The sequence below is a fragment of the Musca autumnalis genome, unplaced genomic scaffold (genome assembly GCF_047663935.1).
Source record: "Musca autumnalis isolate F117 unplaced genomic scaffold, ASM4766393v1 scaffold_1, whole genome shotgun sequence".
Classification (NCBI taxonomy): Eukaryota; Metazoa; Arthropoda; class Insecta; order Diptera; family Muscidae; genus Musca; species Musca autumnalis.
The window spans coordinates 278,906,220-278,929,268 of NW_027411644.1; the positions used below are offsets into that span (position 1 = coordinate 278,906,220).

Consider the following 23,049-nt stretch of genomic DNA (forward strand, 5'->3'; position numbering starts at 1 on the left):
TTAGTTGTGGTCTCTCTCTGTCTAACAGACAAAACACCACAACACAAGACTCATCATCATCGTCATCAGCAGCATCATCATTGTCATCACGAAGGAAGGAGGAAGAGCATACATTTCCAGTTAAAACAAGATGAGTTGTGAGTACAAAATTCCCATTACAAACTCTTGAGTAAAAATTCAACTGGGTTTATCCAATGAGGGCTCAATTGATCGGAAACATTGGGAAAAATGAATGGCGCGCATAAATGAATGAATGGTTGGTCGGGTCGGTCGGTTGGTTGAACTAAGTGATTGAGTGAATATCGTGTTCACTCGGAGCAGAGATTTTGCGTTTGCCTGTGTGCGTGTAAGGTATTCATTCTCATGCAATGGGCCAACAAATCACACACACACACATTTAAAGAAGCCAGCAAACACGTTCGAACCCAAAAAAGACAGGAGAAGATAACAGTAATAGAGGCAACACAGAGACAAAACAATAGCCAGCCAACACCAGCAGGCAGTAGTAGGATAAACACGGCAAAAAGGCAAATATTTTGTGTTTAGTGCGTCGTACACCAACGGGGTTCTTGAAAGCACCCTCATACCCTAGTGTCATTTGTCAATCAGTAAGCAAACGCAACGGTAGTCCGAGTCGCAGTCGAGTCGCCGTCGTTGTTCTGCGAAGTGTTAGTTAGTGCCTGAATATGAACTGAGAGAAATTTGTTTTGCAAATAGAATTTAGTTCTGCAGTTTTGGCAAAGAAATGCAATAGCCGAGAAAGAAAAAAAATTGTGCAACAATATTGAAAAAAATAATTGTGAAATGTGTTTGAGTGAATGTAGAAATAATGGATTATAAATTATAAAAAGCCCAAATAAAAATTCAAAATCCATTAAAACCTTACGAGAAAAGAAGTTGATTGAAAATTCAAATTTTTTTTGGAAAAAGAAAATAAATTGCATAAAAAATGGAATTTGAACAACGTGTACCCTGTATTGAAGGTACCACTGATATGTCCTGTGATAAGTGTCACATTTGTGCCAACAATAAATACCATCAGTCGTCCTCTTGCAAAACCACCCACCAGTCAAGCAACAGCAGCAGCAGTCATACCAGCAGCAGCGGCGGTATGGAATTTAATAAAACCGCCTTCTGTTGGTTACCCAAAACCAATTGTGGATTAAATTCATCAGCATCATCGTCATCATCTGCAACGTATTTTTCGCTTCGACGCATTTGCATGTTGTTGTTGGTGGCCAGCCTCTTTACAACAGCCGCCGGTTGTGGTCCCGGCCGAGGTATTGGCGGTCCTCGTCGTAAAAGAAAATTGACACCTCTGGTGTTTAAACAGCATGTACCAAATATGTCGGAACAAACATTGGGTGCATCGGGCGTTAGCGAAGGTGCCATACAACGGGATTCACCCAAATTCAAGAAATTGGAATTTAACAATAATCGTGATATAATATTCAAAGATGAGGAAGGTACTGGAGCCGATCATGTTATGACAAGGGTAAGTACAATTTTATCATATCTTATTGCAAATTCTTTTCGTAACTGACCTCATGGTATCTTATCGAAGATTTGTGTGTACAGTCTTGCAAATATCTGCCACTTGAACTTAATTGATTTAAACCTTTAGATAACAATATTAGATAATATACTGTTATCTAAAGTTTGAATATATGAGAGTGTAATCTTAAGCCTCAGCATAAGCAAGCATTCTTTGCCTGAGAGGTGTGTTGTTCTATTTATTTATTTATTGTTTCATTCAGGTGCATTAAACTTTATGGGTTAACGATTTCTAGTTAATTGCTGTAAATGATAGATTTGTTTACATGAGTAGTTGATAATAATAAAATGGAAAATGATGACAGTCAGTGGGGTCGAGAGGGGTGATATTTTTATATATTTTTTCTGTATGGAGGGACTTGAAACTTGGGGGATCTTAAGAAATTTAAGCTTTTTCTAAACATGGGCCTTTCCTACCTAATATTCGGCAATGTCTAGTTATGGTTCTTATACTTAAAAGTGGACCAGGGTTTGATTTTCCCTAATTTTGTTGAAAATGACAAAAAATCTGCAATGTTCTCTATTTAATACTGTCATTGAGCAAAGTACAGACTTTCCCATTTGACCTCCAAACGAAAATAAAAATAAGCGTTTTAAGTCACGTGACAGAATATCAATAGACTTCCATAACGGTAGTTGAAATAAAATATCCTTGAATTCGATTTGGACTCCAACAAAAACGTCCATTAATGGTGTCAAACCGTTTTGTCAATTCAAAATAGATACGACTCCAAAGGAAACAAATGGTACAAGGACATATCTGACCCATTAAGATTAAGCAGGAGTTTGTTAGCAAACACTACTACCCCCCGTTCTAGTAGCTGTTAGATTTTATGTTTCTACTTGCCAAGGTTAAAAGTCACACGACTCGAGGAATGACAAAAGAAAGTAGCAAAAACTATAAGAGACAAAAACACACATATTATTGAGCAGTGAAGAGCAGACGATGACCTCGAATGTCACACAGGAACCGTAACTATTCACCTTTTAAGCAGCAACGTCAAGGACCTTTGGTATTGTTTGTTTGAACATGGAATGACATAAATGGACTATTGCAAGGTTATTTTTAATGGTTATTTGTGTTACTGTTTTCTTGAAGGTCATACTATACTTATGTCGATAAGGAAATTTAGAAATATTTTGCTTTGAAAGAGTTATATTTTGGAATTTTTATAAAGGATTCAACTGAGCTGACATATGTGAGTGTAGAAGGAAATTGAGAAAAATTGATTTCCATGCAATATTTCGCCATCAAAGAGTTGAGTAGTGGAAATGTCACAAAGGGTTGGCATGTTGTCACAAATGTTAGGGAGACTATGTTTAATTGATCAAAAACAGGATCATAACACATGGAGTGAAAAAACTTTTTTAGATCATATATAAAAAGCGAAAGCTTCTGGAGATGTTAAATATTATAGCTACAAATTTCTTTTGTTCAGAGACTCATAATGAAATTTGATTTTGAACATTACTTCTTTTGACACAATCCCCAAAAAGTGAAGTATTTTCGGAGATTTTGACTCAGTATGGAATAAATTTTAATTAAGAGTCTAAAAGTTTAAAAAATAATTTTTACCTAAATTATCTAATTTTGTAACGTCATTTTATTAACAAAGTATTTTAGGTAGATATCTGGTTTGTTCTGGGACTTATAGTGAAATTTTGTGTAGAATTCTTTCTTTCTTTTAACACCTTTCGTCTAAAACTAAATTTGATGTTACTTTCATGCATAAACTCGAAAAAAGAACAAAACAAATTTATTCAAAAAATATTTTTGTGCTTAGTTGGCAAATTTGATGTATATATTTTCTTGATATATATTGTAAATACATATATCTTTTATTCGGCGACTTATATTGAAATTTGATGGAGAATATTTTTGTCTTTGACGCCTTCTATCTAGAATGAAGATTTGTGGCACAAAACATAATAAACTCAGATAAAATACAACATTAACCCTAAAACGTGATTTTACTTTTGGCAGATTCCTGGCGTTTAGGTACGATTTAGAGTTTTGGTGTATTCGGGGACCTATAGTAAAATTTTATGTCAAATAATTTTGTAAAATATTTTGATCTGATACGATCACATTTTAAATGAGTTTTTAAATGTTTTTGAAAAAACGGACCAAAAAGACCCGTTTAGTGACTCGCACGAGGGTTAATTTTGTTCATAAAAAGATACCCCGCATTGTTGTCTGTAATATTGCTAAAGACACTTTATACCTAAAATGCAAGGATTCCAAGGAATCTGATGTCGAATATTTCAAAACCTGTAGAAATGGGCGGAAATTGCCACGCCTATTTAGGTTACTTTCCGACGTAAAATTTCAAAACGCCGATACACGTGTCTTCTTTTTTTCGGTCCTCTTTCATAATCTGGCCGAATTATCTTGTAATTATTTTTTGTGTTGTACACTGTTATGATAGCAATAGAGCACCCATTAGGTTATTGTGCAGTTATGGAGGCATACGGCACTGTTAAGTTAGCAGAACCAAACATAGGTAAAAATAATAATTTAAATTTATATCTAAATAAAATAACAAATTAAATAACATTTATTTTGAAACTTTTTATAAAAGAGAAAAAATAAGGAACTTTTTTTAGAAACATTTTTTCAGTATTATAGAAATAAAAAATATAAAAATAAGAAAAAAATAAAATAATAAAAATAATAAAAAATGAAAAATTAATAAATAGAAATATTTAGAAACATTTTATAAAAGAGAAAAATAATTAAACTTTTAATTAAAAAAAAATTAAGTAAAATTAATCTAATTTTTGTATTTTTTTTAATTTTATTTGTTTTTATTGTTTATAAAAGGTTTATAACTTTTATAAAATATAAAAACAAATAAAATTAAAATTAAATTAGAAAAAGCAAATTAAATAAAAATTTTAATTACTTAATATAACGAATTAAATAATTTTTTAGAAACTTTTTTAAATTAACAAAATTAATAAATTATTTTTAAAAACATTTTATAAAAAGAAAAAATGTAAATTTGAATTATTTTTTTATTTAGAAACTGAAAAATAAAAACTGAAAAAATAAAAACAAATAAAAAGTTTAATTACTTAATATAACGAATTAAATAATTTTTTAGATACTTTTTTAAATTATTAAAATTAATAAATTCTTTTTAAAAACATTTTATAAAAAGAAAAAATGTAAATTTGAATTATTTTTTATTTTGAAACTGTTAAATAAAATCAAAATGAAATTTGCTTTAAAGAGTAACAAATTAAATTTAAATTATTTCTAAATAATTGCATTTTTAAATTAATGTTGTTTTTTTTAAATTTAATTTTGGTTTTATTTGTATTTGTTCATAAAAGGTTTCTAAAAAAAATAAAATTTCAATGAAATTGTTAAAACAACAAATCGATTAAATAATATTAACAAACATTTTATTAAAAAAATATTAAAAAATTAAATTAAAGTAAAAAATAAATAAAACTTCAATTACATAAAAATTCCAAACCAAAACTCCAAGAAGTAAAAATTCAATTAATAATGTAACAAATTAAATATTTTTTAGAGAAATTTTTTAAAATTAAAAATATAATGAATTCTATTTAGAAAAGTTTTATGAAAAGAATTGAGAAACTAAATAATTAAATTTTAATTATTTTTTAAATAAACAATTTATAAATAAAATCTAAATGAAACTTTAAAAAAAAATAAGAAATTAAATAGAATTTATTTAATAAAATTTTCTAATAAATTATTTAATTAAATTTTTAGTTAATTTTAATTTTTTTAATTTAATTTTGGATTTATTTTTTTTTATTAAATGTTTCTAAATAAAAAATTAAATATAATCCCAATGAAATTGTGAAAATAACAAATAAAATAAATAACATATACAGACATTTTATAAAAGAGAAAAATAAAAATAAAAATTCCAACGAGAAATTAATTTAAAAATAAAAAATATAAACAATTTAAAAAAATAAATTTTTAAACATTTTAAATTTAAATTAAAAAAAAAAACAAGTTAAATAAAAAATTAAAAATTCAATTAAACGATTCAATATAACAAATTAAATTATTTTAAAAACCAATAAAAGTACAAAGTGAATAAATCGATTTGTAAACATTTTGTGAAAAATAAATAAAATGTCACTATTAACTTTTTGAAATAAAATTAAAATTAAAAAAATTAATAAAATTTGTTAGACAAACATTACAAAATAAATAACATTTATTTAGAATTCTTTAAATTAAACGATTTTATAGGCGCATAAATAATTCAAGTCAAAATTTAACTCCTTCCTCAATAATGGTAATTTTTTTATTTGTTAAAATGTTTATCAAATGTTGTACATATTTCAAAATGGTTTGGAATGCAAAGTAATTCGATATTTATTGGCGATTAACTAAGTGTGGCAAAAGCGCGAAACCCAAGGTCTTTTATTCATTATATCTAACGCTCGTTTTTCTCCCTTTAATCGTTCTCAAATTATTTCAATTAAAACACAACAAAGCTCTAATTTTCAAACATTTGAAAATATGATACCAATTAATGGTAATTCAAATCGCGATAAAGAAAGGGAGAAAGACAAGAGTGGATAATCTGCTTTAGATTTTTGGACAGATAAGCTTCATAATTTGCAGCTGTCAATTCTAATTTGTGAATAAATAAGATTTTTGACATGGTTTCTTTTTTGGCATATTATCTGTCAGTTTATATCAATCACAGCACAACAAAGTGATAAACAAAGGCGAAGGGGGAGAAACAGGCATAAAAAACGGTTTTGAACGAGTGGCGTTAAGTTTTTTGGGCTTTATGGGAATTTATAACAAGAAGGAGCAAACACTCACCAAAATTGAAATGAAGTGTAGATGTCAAGATAAAGTCCAGCAAGACCTTTTTGTGTATTTTCTTCTTTTTATTGTTATGTGTTTATAATAAATATTTATCAAGAATATAACATCAAGAAGCCAAAAGTGCCAATAAATGTCAAAATATATATATATATATCATAACATCTCAAAAGAGAAACAAATTCACACGGCTAAAGAGGTCAACACGAAAGGGGAAATGACACAAAAAATAATAATCAAAAAATCCATCATTGTATTTCTTTTTATGAGTCACATTCGCTAGGTTTATTTTTTTAATTTCATGCATTTTGTTTATGTCACAATAAATCGTATCGAATGAGCGAGTGATTGAAATTTGTTTAAGTTAATTTCCATTCAATGATCTCACATAAGTTTTTTATTTGTTTATTTCTAGTTTAGAATTGAAATTGGAAATCTTAAAAAAATAAACATTTATTGTTTTGAGCTTATTCAAAATGATTATTATTGGCTTCCTTATTGCCAATAAACAAATAATACGAGAAAAACAAACAAAGTAGGGAATTAACAAATATATGGATATTACAAAATTTTAATCCATCATTTTCTCTCAGCTGGAAATTGTTTATTTGCACTTGACCAAATACTGTTATGTTTCCTTACAAAAGAAAACAATAATTTATTGGACTTTGGATTTGTAATAAAATCCAAACCACAAAAAGTCAATAAAAACCACAAAACATTACAAAAAAATTATAAAAACTATTTAGTTCTCAAATTGCACAACATGCCACAATAGAGGCAACTAAGCACCTGCAAAATCTCAGCGTTTTGCTTCCTAAAAAGGGGTTGCTTAACTTGGATGGTGGATATATTGTCATTCAGTCAATTAATCATTTTGCTTAAGAGGGTAATCAGATATTTAAGATCCTCTCATCATGTTTTTTAATGAGTTCCTTTAAAAGCTAAACGGAAGAGAAAACTTATGAAAACGGAAGAAATTATTTTTAGGTTTGCTTAACAAATCAAAGCACCCTTTTGGTATTCATTTCACAAAAAAAAAGGAAAGAACAAATTCTACTCCCCTTCCTAACCAAGAATATTAAGCTCTTATTTCTTGTATCTATATGCCATCAGCGGTAACCCCTTGAGTTTGTGACTAGCAAATCACTTTAAGTGGTGGTAACACCACTCTCCTTCCCCACTCCCTTTCCCTATGCCCATGATCGGTGCAATGATCGGTTGTTGTTTTGTGTTTGTTAACACCCCTTCACACTTGAACTCTTCTTCTGGTTTTCTCCCTCTTGACAAGTCCTTTCTCATTTTGTATTACTTGTGAGTAGTGGTGCTGATATTTGTAAAAGAATACCGGCACCCAGAACAATGTGTGTGGCGGCGCATCGGATGTCATTTAATGTTAATAGCACGAGTACAAGTACCTGAGATTTCCTGTATTACCCCTTGATTATCATACATATATACAATACACACATACAATTATACATCCATATGAAAACTAACTTTAGTAAGCATTTTAATGATATTAATTTAAACAACACTGTGGCTTGCTGGATATTCTAGGATGGATGGATTTGAGGAGTAAATTTGCTATTTTTAGAATACATACATACATATTGTTGCATATTTCATAGACCAGAGATTTAATGATGATGACCATAATGGTTACTATGGTTGCCATGTTACATGGATGTCGTAAAAAGCATTAAAATCGTAATAGCTTTTTGGGTTAAATGTCTGCATACCGAACGATTTTGATGGCAAATATTCCTTTATGGATATTTGTTTTAGAAGTGGAAGCGCTTGCAATGGTGTAAATGCGGCATTAGGCATCACAACTTACAAATGAAAGTTCTTTCAACTATGTTAAAGTACAAAACAATTGCAATTAACGACAATATCTACCGATGTATAAATCTTATCCGATGGAGTGGACATCGTAATTACAGAGAGACATTTATTTCCTCTCGTATAAATGTACTCAACATGCTGAAAATTAACTGCAATGTAAAGCTATCTCCTTTTCTCTTTAAATGTGAGAATAAATAGGATCTTTGAAGAATAACATGGAGAAAGTCTCATTACACCCTCTCCATTTGTTAATCAATTAACGAACAAAAGAAAATCATGTTATTTGCCTTAACCAAAGGAGAAACATAAAAAAGCTGACAACAAAATACATTGATACTGGGTGCGTAAAGTAAATACAAAGTTTATTGTTGATGTTGGTTAAATAGTCTTAAATAATTAGGAGCGGTTAGGATCAACAAAGAAGATGTAAAGATGAAGCAAAAAGCATCAAAGATGCTAAATGCATTATAATGTGTTTACCAACGAATAATGGTGATGATGATTGTCTACCAAGGTGATGGGGTTATTTGTTTAGTGACTAGGGTTTGGGTATGGAATTTAGGTATTGCCACAATGTTGGTAACAAGGCAAAAGGAAAAAAGTTGGGTTCTTGGGTGAAACAAAATTAAGAAGGAAATAATTAAATTATTTAATTTAATTTAAAATATTTTTTTTTAAATAATCGTAATCGCGTAAAGGATTTGTATGAACAAGTCAAGCAAAATTTGTTGTTGTTTTTATATAAAAAATCAAAAATATTTTCCAAGAAATTTTCATTATTTTCTGTGTTTGGTGATTTGGTACAAATTGATGAAATATGAAATCTTAAAAAAATAAAATAAATAAATAATATAAAAAATAAAAATTTAAAATAAAATAAGAAATTGTTGATTAATAATGGATTTTCCAATGCAATTCAAGGAAAATAAATTTATTTTGTATTAAAAAAAAATAATCAACAAAAGTTTTCCAGAAAATTTAATTTAATTAAAAAAATTATTTTGAAATTAAAAAAAATAAATAAATAATATAAAAAATAAAAATATAAAATAAATAAAATAAGAAATTGTTGATTAATAATGGATTTTCCAAAGCAATTCAAGGAAATAAATTTATTTTGTATAAAAAAAATAAATCAAAAAAAGTTTTCCAGAAAATTTAATTTAATTACAAAAATTATTTTGAAATAAAAAATAAATAAATAAATAATATAAAACATAAAAATATAAAATAAAATTAAAAATTTTTGGAATAATAATGGATTTTCCAAAACAATTCAAGGAAAATAATTGCGTTTTGTATAAAAAAAAAAAACAAATCAAAAAAGTTTTCCAGTAAAATTAATTTAGTTACAAAAATAATTTTGAAATTTTAAAAAAAGTTATAAAAAATTAAGGAAATTGTGATTAATAATAGATATTTTGTTTCCCGGAAATTGTTATTATTTTATTTTTTTGGTGGTAATTTTCAACAATGAAAATAAAAAAACGCTCGAAAAACAAAAGATTTAAGAGACACGCTTAAGCACCCCTCCCCCTTTACAACAATACTCAACTTTTATGGACCAAATATGAAAACTATTTTTTTTCCTAAAACAAAAAACTTAGGAAACAAGCATTTTTCATTTATAATTTTTTCCATTCAAATCTGTCTCAAATTCCTTTTTTTCTGGAAAATTATAAAACAATAAACCTGCTTCTTTATGCTTATCAAATGAAATTTACTATTTACAACAAACAAAAAAACCTTATGCCACCATTGGCTTCTATGCCATTGGCTTTAAGATGGTGTGTGACAAATTCCTGCATGGTAAAATACCACAACATAAAACCAAACTAAAACCACATGAATCTTCTCAAACTAACTGTCATGGTTTGTTGTGGGTATGTTTTGTGGCTATGGTTAGATACTGTGGTTAATTGATTTTTACGCTTAGCATCATCAATACCACCAAACATGTTTAGGACAAGAGAAATAAGGATGATTGTTTGCACACAAAACCAGCCATTTTTGGCCTTTAAGGATTTCTAATGTGATAACAAGGACATGGTCTACCCAGGGCGGCCGGTAATAATTGATTTTGTGCTGCGATATATTGTTAAGAAATAGAAACAAATATTTCAGGAAAAGGTTAAAGGATCAGTATTTTTTATCAATTTTTTTGAAGAGTAAATAGCGGCTGTAATATAAAGAAACATTTTGTTTTTTCTCTTTCATTACTCTTTTGTTAAATGTAAATATTTGATATTCATTTAAAAGGGGGAGAGGGAAAAGGATGGTATTTGTTTTTTACCTTTAAGATAAATTCGTTTTGCCACCTTCTTTAAATAATTTTGAATAGTGTTTCAAACAACCCATCAATTGTAGATTTAGGCGTACTTTGGTCGTACGCTACAATATAAATATTTATTTTAAGGCCTAAGTAAAGAAAAGTTTTCAAAATCTATGACAACATTATCACAGTCATGGCCTTTTTGAAGATATTTATTTTTTTCGTGATTTTGTGTTATGTTTTGAGTGAGCATTAGGTATTTACAAATTAATTAACAGATTTAGGGGATGAGGAAAATACAAAATGGGGTATTATTTTTAAAGAATTTGATTTTAAAATATTTTTTTAAATAATTTAAAAAATATATGCATTTTTAATATTGAAAGAAAATATATTTTTTAAATAATTTCCATTTGCATCAAATTTTTTATATAAAAAATATTTTTCAAATAATTTAAAAAAATATTTTTTTAAATAATTTGAAAAAAAATAAAATATAAATTATTAAAAATGAAAAAAAAAATTTTAAATAATTTCCATTTGCACAAAATTTTTTGTATGAAAATATTTTTCAAATTATTAAATTATTATTTTTCAATTATTATTATTAAAGCAATAATTTTTTAAATAATTAAAAAATATATAAAAAATATATTGTTAAAAATAAAAAAATATTTTAAATAATTTACATTTGTACTAAATCTTTTAAATAAAAAAGGTTTTCAAATTTTAAAATAATAAGAAATATTTCAAATTTAAATAATAAGAAATATTTTTCAAATTATTTAAATTAATTATATTTATGTGTCTTATGTCGTTTGCTTTATTTGAAAAATTTGTTTTTACTCTTTTATTTATTTTTTAATAATTAATAATTTGAAAATCTAGATTTTTTTCAATAATTTTCAATAAAATCAAAAAAAATATTTTTAAATAATTTAAAAAAAAAAAAAAATATATATATATATATATATATATATATATATATATATATATATATATATATATATATATATATATATATAAATTGTTAAAAATTAAAAAATACTATTTTTAATGAATTTTATTTTGCAGTAAATATATTTAAAAAAAAAATCTGAAAATATATAAAAACTAAAAAAATATATTTTTTTTAAATAATTTCCATTTTTTTATATGAAAATATTTTTCAAATTTTTTAAATAATTTCCATTTGTACCAAGTTTTATATATGAAAATATTTTTGAAATTATTAAATTATTATTTTTTAATTATTATTATTATTATTATTATTATTATTATTATTATTATTATTATTATTATTATTATTATTATTATTATTATTATTATTATTAGTATTATTATTATTATTATTATTATTATTATTATTATTATTATTATTATTATTATTATTATTATTATTACTATTATTATTATTATTATTATTATTATTATTATTATAATTATTATTATTATTATAATTATTATTAAAGCAATAATTTTTAAAATAATTAAAAATATGTACAAAATAAATTGTTAAAAATAAAAAAAAAAAATATTATTTTAAATAATCTCCATTTGCACTAAAATTTTTAAATAAAAAAAAATTTTCAAATTATTTATTTCTTTTTTAGTTAAAAAAAACTATTATTATTATTATTATTAAAGCAATAATTTTTAAAATAATTACAAATATGTAAAAAATAAATTGTTAAAAATATTTTTTTAAAAAATCTCCATTTGCACAAAATTTTTTAAATAAAAAAATATTTTCAAATTATTTATTTTTTAATTAAAAAACTATTTTTTAAATAATTTCCATTTGCATTAAATCTTTTGTATAACATATATTTTTCAAATTAAGTATATTTATGTGTTTTAAGTCGTTTGCTTTATTTGAAAAATTTGTTTTTACTTTTTATTTATTTTTTAATAATTAAATAACAGATTTGAGGGGAATAAGAAAAGCTATAATTTTTTCTATTATTTTCCATAATATTAAATAAAATATTTTTTAAATAATTTGAAAAAAAAAATAAAAATATAAATCGTTAAAAATAAAAAAACTATTTTTAATACATTTTATATTGCAGTAAAAATATTTTTTTAAAAAATCTGAAAAATATAAATTTTTTAAAATTAAAAAATATATATTTTTTAAATAATTTCTATTTGCACCAAGTTTTTTATATGAAAATATTTTTGAAATGATTTAATTATTATTATTATTAAAGCAATAATTTTTTAAATAATTAAAAAAAAAATTATAAAAAATAAATTGTTAAAAATAAAAAAAAATATTTTAAATAATTTCCATTTACACTAATTTTTGTTAAATAAAAACTATTTTCAATTTTTTTATTTTTTTTAATTAAAAAAATATTTTTTAAATAATTTCCATTTGCATCAAATCTTTTGTATAACAAATATTTTTCAAATTATTTAAACATAAATACACATGTGTCTTAAGTCGTTTGTTTAATATATACATGTGTCTTAAGAGGTAGTTTACACTATCTATCAATGTCATATGACACGAAATAAAAACATTCCATATCTACCCACGGAGGCAATGTGGAGACGTAATTTTATTATATTTTTGCTGGGGTGGACGCACAGAATAAATGGCGTAAGGAAAATCTCCAATATTCCACATATTAGTGAATATTTAACGATGGAAAATTTCATGTCATATGACATTTACACATATTGTAAACTACCCATAAGTCGTTTGTTTAATTTGAAAAATTAGTTTTTAATTTTTATTTATCTTTTATTAATTAAAAACGGATTTGAGGGGAATAAGAAAATCTAGAATATTCTGAATAAAGTGCCCTTGTACCATTTATTTTGTATTAAAACAGAAAATCTGCATTTTTCAATATATTTTTTTAATAATTTTATATAATTTTTCTCCTTGAGTTTCTCCTTATCCATTTTCGTGTCTTAAGTCTTTTGTTTTATTTTAAATTTTTTTATCATTTTTATTTATTGTTTTTTCATTTATTTATTTATTTTTTTCATTTTTAGCGCTGCAAAGAAAAACTCAACACCTTGGCCATTTCAGTTATGAATCAATGGCCTGGTATACGCCTGCGTGTTACCGAAAGTTGGGATGAGGAATATTTACATGATGCCAATTCGTTGCATTATGAAGGACGGGCTGTGGATATCACCACATCCGATCGTGATCGTAGTAAATATGGAATGTTGGCAAGATTGGCAGTTGAGGCTGGTTTCGATTGGGTTTACTATGAGACACGGGCCCATATCCACTGTTCTGTTAAATCTGGTAAGTTTCTCAACAAATTCTAATAATTAACAATTTAAGAGAAAAAAATTCCCTGAAAGTGTTAATAATAGAGTGTCATAAAAATAGTCACACCATAGGTTTTATCTTGTGGTTGTTAATAGTTAACCATTAGTCCAGCAATTTCTTTCGTCTACATAATTTGTGTAAAATTGTTTAAAATTGCCTCCAGATGATTTTCATAGGAATTGACACTAACAGGCGATCAGTTTTGCATAATTTACAAAACAAGTTGTAATTCTTGGTATTTAGTAACTGTGTGTTAAAAGAAGCTCGGAGCTAAGGCGTAAATTTGATTTGTGTAGTCATGCAAATCACAAGCAATTAGAAATGCTCAAAAAAATGGTCGGACAGGTAGTCTTTCAAACATTTAGAAATGAACTCGAATGGTCGAACATTATCATCATTAGCATCATGATCATTCTGGCAGATGAATGGTTTCTTGGCATTTTACTGTTTGTTTGTGATGGCTAAAATAATAAAACAAAAAAAAAAAAAAAAAACATTTATTCTTGGGCCGATTTATTGTGGCATATCTTTTGGTTTTGTGCCTGTCAAATTAAACGACACCCAAAATACTTTCTCATGCCATGAGAACAAAACTTGAACTCCATGCCACTAAGAAGACGACACAAATTCCACAAGTTGAAATAAAGCATCATCGGTAGTAGTTGTTGCCTTAGTAGCCGTGTGGCACTTAAGCTTGTAGTTTTTAAAAAATACGCTTTCATAGGCATTCATGTAATACATGATGTGGCTCCTGATGACTTTTACTGCAGCCTTTTGGAGTTAAGCTAAGGTTTCATGGTTTTTCCATTGTTGTTGTTGTTGCTATTATTGTTTTCGAATCGTTGTTAACAAACCACAAAACCGGAATATTTCGAAAAGAAACAATAACAACTACATAAAAGTTACCAGCTTAAGTATCGGCATCATCTCTTTGTTATTGGAGTTGTTGTGGTGGGGTTACTGCTTCTTTTACTTCATCTTCTTCAGCTTCTTTTTCTGTTTAAGTTTCTATAGGCCGGCAAATACATGATAAAAGCAGAAACAACCATTTTATCCAACATGCTTCATTAACAATGTGTTTAAAAATACCTGTTTTTTATGAGCGTAAAACACCAACAACAACCAAGATATATTGAACAACACCAAAGTAACCAACCAACCAACCAGCCATCACCATCTTCATCATGATCATTATTAGCATTGGTAGCAGCATCATCTTCTCTTTAAGAAAATTTAAACTGACTTAAAGATGAAGAAGAAGCACAAAAAGAGCAAGACCAACTAGCCCATTGGAAATTAATTTTAAAGCCTGTTTTAACTACAACAACTAGCAAACAGCCAGCCAGCCAGCCATACCACTGATCTTGTTGATCACATGCCAAAAAGAAATACAAAAAATCAGTACACAAAAAAATACTAACCACCAATTGCACCCGCCAAAAATAAGAAAAAAAACTCCACACAAACCAAGTTCGTGAGATCCCTGAGATTGTTGGTTTGCTTGCTTCTCACGACAGCCCAGAAAAATTAAAAACAACAAACTTGTTTATGCCAACAACAACAACTTGTATAAATTCCGGCTAAAGAAGATAGGCCGACAAACACCATTGTAGACATGTTTCGCAAAAAACAAAAAAAACATTGGTGCAGGAACAGAAGATGCTTTGAAAAAATGTAATCTCCTCAAAGGATATGAGATTTTACACTGGGGAAAATTTTAAAGCTTAAAGTAGGCATGTTAAGATGGTTTCACGATCATCAGCAGGGTTTAGCTTTCAGTGATGGTTAAACCATGTTGGAGTTAAATAGTGTCAATTTGTGGCTGTCTAATAAGGACAGGAATTATAGCTCTTATGTGGGTTAAAGAAATTTATAAAGGTCCCATTTATGTTTTTGCTTTGATGTAAATGCGGCTTTACACCAATCGTAATGTAAACAACAGAGAGTAATTAATATGTACATAAACACATATTTTGTTAAAAATTCAAAAATTAAAAATTCAATTTTTAATAAATAAAAATAAAATAAAACTCAAAAATAAACTAAAAAATTAAAATAAAATAAAAATTAGATAAAAAACAAAATAAAATAAAAGAAAAATAAAAAAACTAAAGGAAAATAAAATCAGAATCAAATAAAAATTAAAATCAAATAAAAATAAAATTAGATAAAAACAAAATAATAAACAATAATATAAACTAAAAATAAAAAATAAAAATAAATAAAAAGTAAAAATAAAAATAAATTGCAAATAAAAATACAAATAAAATAAAAATAAAATAAAATAAAATAAAATAAAATAAAATAAAATAAAATAAAATAAAATAAAATAAAATAAAATAAAATAAAATAAAATAAAATAAAATAATACAAAACAAAATCAAAATAACATAGAAATAAAATCACAGAAAAAAATAAATAAAAATAACATAGAAATAAAATCAAAAAAGTAAATAAAAAATAAAATTTAAATTAAAATAAAAATAAAATAAACAATAAATAAACTAAAAATAAAAAAAAATGAAAATAAAAAGTAAAAATAAAAATAAAATGCAAATAAAATACACATAAACATAAAACAAAAATTAAAAATTAAAGTAAAATAAAATAAAATCAAAATGAAATGAAAATAAAATAAAAATAAAATAAAAACAAACAAAATAAAAAATAAAATTTAAAGCAAAATAAAAATATCATAGAAATAAAATTAAAAAAATAAAAAACCAAAAAAAAATTAAAATTTAAATAAAAATAATAATAAAATAAACAATAAATAAACTAAAAATAAAAAAATGAAAATAAAAAGTAAAAATAAAAATAAAATGCAAATAAAACACACATAAACATAAAACAAAAATTAAAGTAAAATAAAATAAAATCAAAATGAAATGAAATGAAAATAAAATAAAAATAAAATAAAAATAACATAGAAATAAAAATAAAAAGAAAATAAAAAACAAAAAAATAAAAAATAAAATTAAAATAAAAATAATTAAATAAACAATAAATAAACTAAAAATAAAAATAAACTTAAAAATAAAAATAACAAAAAATTAAATGAAAATAAAAGTAAAAATAAAATGCAAATAAAAATACAAATAAAATAAAAATGCAAATAAAAATACAAATAAAATAAAAATAAAACAATAAATATAAAATTAAAGTAAAATAAAATCAAAATGAAATGAAAATAAAATAAAAAATGAGAACAAAAATAAAATAAAATAAAAAAATAAAATAAAATAAAACAAAATAAAATAAAAGTAAAAACAAAATAAAAATAACATAGAAATAAAATCAAAGAAAAAAATATATAAAAATAACATAGAAATAAAATAAAAAAAGTAAATAAAAAATAAAATTTAAATTAAAAAAACAATAAATAAACTAATAATAAAAAAATGAAAATAAAAATAAAAAGTAAACATAAAAATAAAATGCAAATAAAATACACATAAACATAAAACAAAAATTAAAAATTAAAGTAAAATAAAATAAAATCAAAATAAAATGAAAATAAAATAAAAATGAGAATAAAAACAAAATAAAAATAACATAGAAATAAAATTAAAAAGAAAATAAAAAACAAAAAAAATAAAATTAAAATAAAAATAATAATGAAATAAACAATAAATAAACTAAAAATAAAAAATAAACTTAAAAATAAAAATTAAATGAAAATAAAAGTAAAATAAAATGCAAATAAAAATACGAATAAAACAATAAATATAAAATTAAAGTAAAATAAAATAAAAGTTAGAATAAAAACAAAATAAAATATAATATAATAAAATAAAATAATATAAAATAAAATAAAATAAAACAAAACAGAATAAAATAAAAACAAAACAAAATTAAGTAATAAAAGTAAAAACAAAAAAAAAAAATGACATAGAATTAAAATTAAAAAAAGTAAAAAATATAAAATAAAAATAATAATAAAATAAACAAAAAAAAACAAAAGTAAAAATAACAAAAAAATAAAAAAAAAAACACAAATAAAATAAAGATAAAACAAAAATAAAGTAACATAAAATTAAAATGAAATGAAAATAAAATAAAAATAAAATTGAATATTAACAAAATAAGAACTCAAAGTAAAAACAAAATAAATAAATAAAAGCCTTTGTTGCTAGTGCTTCGTAATTATAATTTGTTATTATAATGAACATTTAAATAAATAAAATAAATTAAAATTAAAAAATAAAAAAACAAAAACAAATAAAAAATAAAATTAAAATAAAAATAATAATAATATTTAAATAAAAACAAAATAAAAAGTAAAATAAAACAAAATAAAAAGGAAAAAAATAAAATAGAAATAACATGCAAATAAAAATACAAATAAAATGAAGTAAAAATAAATATAGTATGAAATAAGAACAAATTAAAAATAAAATAAAATAATATAAAATAAAATATAAATAAAATAAAAACAAACTAAAAATAAATTAAATAAAATTAGATAAAAATAAAATAATTAAAAATTAAAAAAATAAAAAATAAAATTAAAATAAAAATAATAATAAAATTAAGATAAAAACATTATAAAAAGTAAAATAAGATAGAAATAAAATTGAAATAAAATGCAAAAAAATACAAATAAAATGAATTAAAAATAAAAATAGAATAAAATAAGAGCAAAATAAAAATAACATAAAATGAAATGAAATAAAATAAATTAAAAATAAATAAAATTATAAAAAAATAAAATAAATCAAAATAAAACATAAAACAAATTAAAAGAAAACTAAATAAAAATTAACTAAAATTAAATTAAATTTTATTTTAATATTTCATTTTATTTTAATTAAAATTGTTTTTTTTTTTCTTATTTTTTATTTGTATTTTATTTTATTTTTTTTATAAAATATTTATTTTATACATATAAAAATAAGATAAATAATATATAAAATAAAATGAAATAAAAAATAAAAATAACACTAATATTAAAATAGAAGCTATTAAAGCAATAAAATAAAATTATATCAATAAAATAAAATAAAAAATCATCAAAACAAAATAAAATATAATAAAAAATAAATTTAAATAAATGAGAATATAATGAAAAAAATAGATGCTCTGTTCCAGAACCTGCAAGAATCTACAATTTTTTACTACGATAAAAATTTTTCCTTTATGTTATAGAAAAAATAGTAAAGATAGTAAAAATTAGTAGATTCTTGCAGTTCTGGAACAGACCAAGTATAAAAAGAAAATTTAAAGTCGACTTTGTCCTATTGAAATAAATATTTTGTTTGAGAACATGTACATACAGTACATAGTATTTTCACAAAGGAAAAACTATTATACAAAAAAGATTTCTATAGGCCTTCATATAACAGTTTTCTTTATTATTTAAAAATTCTTAATATTATTTTAAAAATAGAAATTGCCATCTCATATAAATTGTGTGGCCTTTTATTGCCATTCTTTCATTCATTCATGTTTCAACTTGATTTCAAATTCTCCCCAGAGGATTTGGATTTCAAAGGCGGCAAGAAATTAGAAAATAACAAAAAAAAAAAAACAAACAATCATTGTGACCCCTGCTTGGTCACTTTGGACTCACTTTACTCCTATTATAACAACAACAACATTTTTGACAAATGACAAACTCTCAACTATTAGACAAAATATTGTGACACAAAAAACACTTAACCGCCATCACTTGACACTTTGTGTATAAATTATTGATCCTGTTGTAAAAGGATCTTTAAAGAATTTTGTTTGATTTTTTATTACATGCCGCCACCGCCACTGTCGCAACCTTGCCCTGCCTGCCTTATGTGGTTACAATTATGTCAAATCAATAACCACTAAATGTGTGGTCTGGTGGTTGACCCTTTTTTTGTTTGTGTGTCCTGCTGTCCCAGATTTTTATCATTTGTCGGTCACTTCTTTTGTTGTTTTACATGAATCGAAGTCATACCCATAGTCTGTTTTGAGGGAGTTTTTGTTTTGTTTATATTTTTTATCAATTTGCTGGCCACTAACTATAATAAAATTACAACTTCGGTTAATGGTTTATTAATGTATGGCTTTCTTTAGAGATATGGCCACAATAAATGGGGTCTACTGCTTTTAGGCCAGTAAGCATTTCACACCATTAACATTTGAATGGTATGCCCCTGGATCATCATCAATAAAACCCAACAAAATATATAGATAATCTTTGTGTATCAGTTACCACAATGGGTTTTGGTGATCATAAAAACTCAGAAGAAAGTTGAGCAGTGTGTTCTTTTACCTTAAAGAATTATATTATTTTTAAGGGGCGTTGTTAGATTTGATTTAAATGGTAACCAAAAAAAAAGAAAAGATTGTTTGTTCGTTTATTTGTTTTTATTAAAGAGATAAATAAAATATGGCCTGAAAATAACATGGGTGGCCTTTTTTGTATGCCAACAACAATTACTTAGCTGATCATTTTCATTATCAAGATCCTATGTCAAAAATGTGCTGTCTTACATGAGATTTTTTAACCTCAAATATTTTGATTTATAACAAGGATAAGAAAAACGCCCCAGTAACACAGACACACAAAATTGCAAAACCTGAGAATATTTCAACATGGCATTACAATTGGCTTAAAATACCTCGGCAGGTAAACGAACTGAGCTCACCCTTTATACCTCATAGATGGTTGGATGGATGGATTACAATTGCAGCATTCAACCATTTTTAGGGGTATGAAAATTACGTTAATCTGTTTTGTTTTTGGCTCGAGTCTACCATGAATGAGGCAACCCAAACCAGAGCTGCATAACCATAATCTCTTGAGAAAACAAGATCAGTTTACCAAAAGCCGGGTACCGCAAACACAAATCCATCACACACACACGATCATACAAAAGAACGTGATATTGATATGCCATTTGTTGGATGGATGAGGGTTTAAAGAACAAAGAAGAGATAATCAACACCCTGAATGTTATCTTGTTTTTTTCTCAGCCAGCTCAATTTTAAGCTTGTTGGGTAAAGAAAAACGTAAACCAAAAAATTGTATTTAAAAAAAATTGGCAGGGTATTTGGATTTTGCCAACTGTGAAAGGCTTTTTGACTCTAATAATGGGATTGGGAAACGGGAGAGGATGTCCTTTTTTGGCCAAGGTATTGTTAATGCTTAATTAGATTAGACAAGTCCCAGCCCTAGCTAGATTAGTAGAGCAAGCGTGCCATGTTGGGGGATTAATTAGGGGTTGGCAAATCTTGGGATTTAGGAGTGGCATGGCTTAAAAACTTGGCATTGTGACTTGACTTGACGTAGTCAGGGGCAAGAGATTAACGCAAAGAAGCACAGGTGGAATGGAAAGACTAAAACAACAACACTTTACAAGTTTTGCTCTATTCTTTACACTTTCTGAATATTATTGAAATAATTAATTTTTTTGAAACTCTTTTACTAATCAATACCCTTTCCCTATTTTTTCTCATTTTAGATTCCTCTCACACACCTCATGACAGTGGTTGTTTTACCAAAGAGAGTACCGTGCTAACCGAGTCAGGAGAACGTAAAGCCATGACCGATTTACGTATTGGAGATCGTGTCCTGAGCATTAACGAACGCGGCGAACCGATTTATAGCGAAATTATTTTATTCATGGATCGCAATTTAGATGAATCCCAGGAGTTTGTGCAAATTACCACAGAAGGAGGTGCCGTTCTGACTGTAACCCCCGCCCATTTGATAATGATTTGGAATCGTGAAAATTCCCTAACAGAATATGTATTCGCTGATCGTGTTCAAGAGGGAGATCATGTCTTTGTCCATGACTCAACAGGTGTTTTGAGGCCACAACGTGTGGTGGAACTGAGAGCGGTATTGAAAAATGGGTTTGTGGCACCCCTAACCAAACAGGGTACCATTGTGGTAAATTCAGTGGCCGCCTCCTGTTATGCTGTTGTTAATAGTCAAAAATTGGCCCACTGGAGTTATGCTCCCGTGAGAATATGGTCCCTCTTGAAGTCATACATGCCCTCATCTTCGGGAAGCAGCAGCACCACAACAGCTCAACTGCAAAATGGTGTCCATTGGTATGGCAAGACTTTGTATGGAATTAAAAATTATCTAGTACCCAAGTCATGGAGACATTGATGAAAGTGGCCGAACATGGAACCTTAAAACATAAACTTTTTGCTAGTTATTTGTTTGATTGTTTCAAAACATAGCTTATAAGTAGATAAAACAAACGAGAAAAAATAAAAAAAATAATGGAATTTTCAATACCTGATAAAAAAATCAAATGAAAATGCGCATGCGCTTAGTATTCTCTTGAAATACAAAAACAAAATGGAATAAGAAAAAAAAAAATAAAAAAAACACAAATAGGATTTGAGTTGACTTCATGTCCTTGAAAACAATAACCCTCCCCCACATAAAGAAAAATTGTAAATTCATCAAATTAAAAAAATAAATAATATATTTAATTTTATTTAATCAAACAATTAAACAACAAAAACTAAATATGTGAGTGATAATAACCAATCAAAAATTTAATGGAATAAACAAAAAATATTATGTAAATATGTATGTATGTATGTAGCTGATGATGATATAGGTGTAATTAAATAAAAATATCTGTTTTAAGTCAAAAAATTAATTGTGTATAAAAAACTAAATTAATTAATTTAAATTCAATAAACGCGTGCGTGTAATATGTATGTTTCTAATTATTTAAATACATTTTATATACTGTATATAATTATCGTTTTATCTTTAATCAAATTCTATTCTATTCCCTTTCTTTAATATTATTTATATAATTTATTATTTTCGCTTTGGCAAATGTTTTTGTATAAACAATTTAATCGATTTTGTTTTTTTTTATTGAATTACAAACAATAATGAAATACTTAACTATAAAACATAAATAAAACACACAAAATAAAACAATACTAATTTAATGAAAAATAAAATACGAAAAACATTTTTAAACATCAAATAAAATTATTGTTTTTATTTTAGAAAGGGTAACATTTGGGAATCGTATTTTTACTATATTAGGTTGGGATATAATGTGACGTTTATTTTGGCAGTCGAATGTAAAATAAGCTCTGTTCCTTTACGTGCAAGAATCTTCAAGTTTTACCACTTTTTACTCGAAAAGCGTTCCTTTACTTCGGACACCATACCATTCATATGGGAGCAGTTTACAACTTCTACTACTTTTGCCGGTTTTACCATATTCAAAAGTAAAGGAACAGACCAATAGATTTCGAAGTCCCTGATCTTTCGAGCTGCTA

General features: G+C 25.1%; 1 protein-coding gene across 1 annotated transcript; it reads left to right on the forward strand.

Annotated features, from left to right (window-relative positions):
* The first annotated feature begins 218 nt into the window (after positions 1-218).
* Positions 219-22,753, forward strand: hh (hedgehog signaling protein). The gene is made up of 3 exons (XM_073961283.1): positions 219-1,495; positions 13,515-13,776; positions 21,246-22,753. Exons 1-3 carry the CDS (start codon positions 950-952, stop codon positions 21,899-21,901), a joined length of 1,464 nt encoding a protein of 487 aa, XP_073817384.1. The 5' UTR covers positions 219-949; the 3' UTR covers positions 21,902-22,753.
* The last annotated feature ends 296 nt before the right edge of the window (positions 22,754-23,049 follow it).